Here is a 2,500-nt window from a genome sequence, read left to right as displayed (position 1 = left end):
CTTTTGTCCGAGCCCGGCGGGTAGACCTTTTGTCCGAGCCCGGCGGGTAGACCTGTTGTCCGTGCCCGGCGGGTAGACCTGGTGTCCGAGTCGGGCGGGTAGACCTGGTGTCCGAGCCCGGCGGGTAGACCTGGTGTCCATGCTGGGCGGGTAGACCTGGTGTCCGAGCCCGGCGGGTAGACCTGGTGTCCGAACCGGGCGGGTAGACCTTTTGTCCGAGCCCGGCGGGTAGACCTGGTGTCCGAACCGGGCGGGTAGACCTTTTGTCCGAGCCCGGCGGGTAGACCTGGTGTCCGAGCCCGGTGGGAAGACCTGTTGTCCGAGCTCGGCGGGTAGACCTGGTGTCCGAGCCGGGCGGGTAGACCTGGTGCCCGAGCCCGGCGGGTAGACCTGTTGTCCATGCTGGGCGGGTAGACCTGGTGTCCGAGTCGGGCGGGTAGACCCTGTGCGCGAGCCGGGTGGGTAGACCTGTTGCCTAAACCCGGCGGGTAGACGTGTTGTCCGTGCCGTGCGGGTAGACCTGGTGTCCGACTCGGGCGGGTAGGCCTGGTGTCCGAACCCGGCGGGTAGACCGGTGTTCCGTGCCGTGCGGGTAGACCTGTTGTCCGAACCCGGTGGGTAGACCTGCTGTCCGAGCCCGGCGGGTAGACCGGTGTTCCGTGCTCGGCGGGTAGACCTGGTGTCCGAGTCGGGCGGGTAGACCTGGTGTCCGAGCCCGGCGGGTAGACCTTTTGTCGGGACCCGGCGGGTAGACCTTTTGTCCGAGCCCGGCGGGTAGACCTGGTGTCCGAGCCCGGCGGGTAGACCTGTTGTCCGTGCTCGGCGGGTAGACCTGTTGTCCCGGTTTTTGGGGTCGACCCGTTTCCCCAGTCGAGCGGGGCCGAGCGGCCTCGTGCCCCGCCGGATGCTGGCGAGCATCAGGTCTACCCGGTTCCGGGGCTGGCGAGCATCAGGTCTACCCGGTTCCGGGACCGGCCGATCCGGCCGCCGCGGCCGCAGACGCCGGCCTGCGCCCCGCCGGCGTCCCGGCTCCGGGCCACCAGGTCTACCCGGCTCCGGCGGGACTTAGGCGCCTGGCGGCATTTTCGGGGTAGACGTGTTGTCGCGGCCGGCCCCGGAAGTCGGCCAAGGGGTCGCTGTCGGGCGCCGCCTCCAGTTAGGTCGAGGTGAGAGGCGGCCTGCTCTCGCGCGCCTCCCCGCTGAGGAGCCTCGAGCCGCTTTGGCGACCCGGCCGGGCCAGGACGCGTCTGTCCGTACTATGGGCAGGGGTTGTCTAGCAGCGCGGGTTCCGAGGGCCCCTTTTCTTCCGCGTCTGCTGCCGAGCGCGGCCTTCGGCGCGTGCCACGGGCCGGCCAACCCCACGAGCGGCAGGAAGGCCGGCGAGAAAGCCGCGGGGCACTCGGCCGGCTTCCTGGGGCGGGTCCGATGACGGGAAAGGAAGACGAGAGCCGAGCGCGAAAGCGCAGCCAAGGGAGTTGCGGGACTGGGACGGCCGAGGGGGGCCCGCGGGGGCCCAGCAGCGTCCAGCCCGAGCCGGTGGCGGCTGCCGGCTCCCCGAGGGCCCCGGGCGAAGGCGGTGGTGTGCGAGGGCGGCGAGGCGGCGTCGTCTCGTCCTTCCCATGCGCCGGCCCTAAGCCGGCGCCCGTCGTGCGGTGGCGGCGGGCATTGTTGCGGGCAGTTGGCGGCCGGGGCTGGAAGGGTGGAGCCCGCGTGGGCTTCTTTTGCCCGGCCGCCTCCCGAGAGCCCCGAAGATGGTCCGGGCCTGGGTGGCGGCGCCCTGTCCTCGGCTGACGGCGGCAGCGGTGCCGGCGGCGTGCCGGGGACTGGCGGTGGGCGTGCGGCCTTGCCTGGGCCCGGTCGGTTGCCGGAGGGGCTCGGTGACGGGACTGCCCGTTGTCGGGCGAGGCGGCGCTTCCCTGGGCGCGCCTCGCCTCTTTTGTTCGTCCCCCCTTCCTCGGCCCTAAGCCGGGGACCCGCCCAGCGGGCCGAAGGCGGCGGCGCCAGCCGGCCAGGGTGTGGCCGGCGGCCGCGCCGGCAGAGCGAGAACCCGACAGAGTTGCCCGGAGCCCCGGAGAGAGACGCACGATGGCCGTTGGCGGGCGAGGCGGCGGCGCCTCGCCCCTTCCTCCTCTCCGGCCGGCACCAGAGCCACGGCGGCCGGGCGGCCCGTGCGGTCGGGCCTGCCCCGCCGACCTGGCTGCCGGAGGGCTGGGTTCCGCGGAGGTCTGCCGCCCGGGGGCCGGGTTGCGGGCGAAGTGGGGGCGCCCTCCCGGCCCTTTATTTTTTTTTTTTTTTCTTCTGGCGGCCTTAAGCCGCAGCACGCTGAGCGCGCCGGGGAAGAAGAGAGAGAAAGAGAGAGCGCGAAGGCGGCCCGGCAGTGGCCGGCGGCCGCCGAGGCGCGAGCCCGTGGGCAGGGAGAGGGGAGCGAGGGGCGCGGGCCCCGCCCCGAACCCCGGGCGGCCGTGGCTAGCACGGCGAGTGAGAGGCGCGCGTGCTTTTT

The 2,500-nt window shown here is 72.9% G+C and overlaps 2 protein-coding genes across 2 annotated transcripts in view; both read right to left on the bottom strand.

Moving 5' to 3' along the window:
- Window positions 1-654, bottom strand: part of LOC127464688 (serine/arginine repetitive matrix protein 1-like) — a 2,058-nt gene extending 1,404 nt beyond the window's left edge. The window contains exon 1 of the mRNA XM_051775163.1: window positions 1-654. This exon is cut by the window's left edge and continues 130 nt beyond it. Coding sequence (XP_051631123.1) covers window positions 1-401 — 401 coding nt within the window. The 5' untranslated portion in view covers window positions 402-654.
- Window positions 655-1,256: 602 nt separating this feature from the next.
- Window positions 1,257-2,500, bottom strand: part of LOC127464691 (collagen alpha-1(III) chain-like) — a 5,592-nt gene continuing 4,348 nt past the window's right edge. The window contains exon 5 of the mRNA XM_051775167.1: window positions 1,257-2,500. This exon is cut by the window's right edge and continues 523 nt beyond it. Coding sequence (XP_051631127.1) covers window positions 1,257-2,500 — 1,244 coding nt within the window.

The sequence above is a fragment of the Manacus candei genome, unplaced genomic scaffold (genome assembly GCF_025592945.1).
Source record: "Manacus candei isolate 608988 ecotype Guabito, Panama unplaced genomic scaffold, ASM2559294v1 h1tg000258c, whole genome shotgun sequence".
Classification (NCBI taxonomy): Eukaryota; Metazoa; Chordata; class Aves; order Passeriformes; family Pipridae; genus Manacus; species Manacus candei.
The sequence above is the reverse complement of the archived record's forward strand: the minus strand, read 5'-3'. Positions and strand labels throughout refer to the sequence as shown.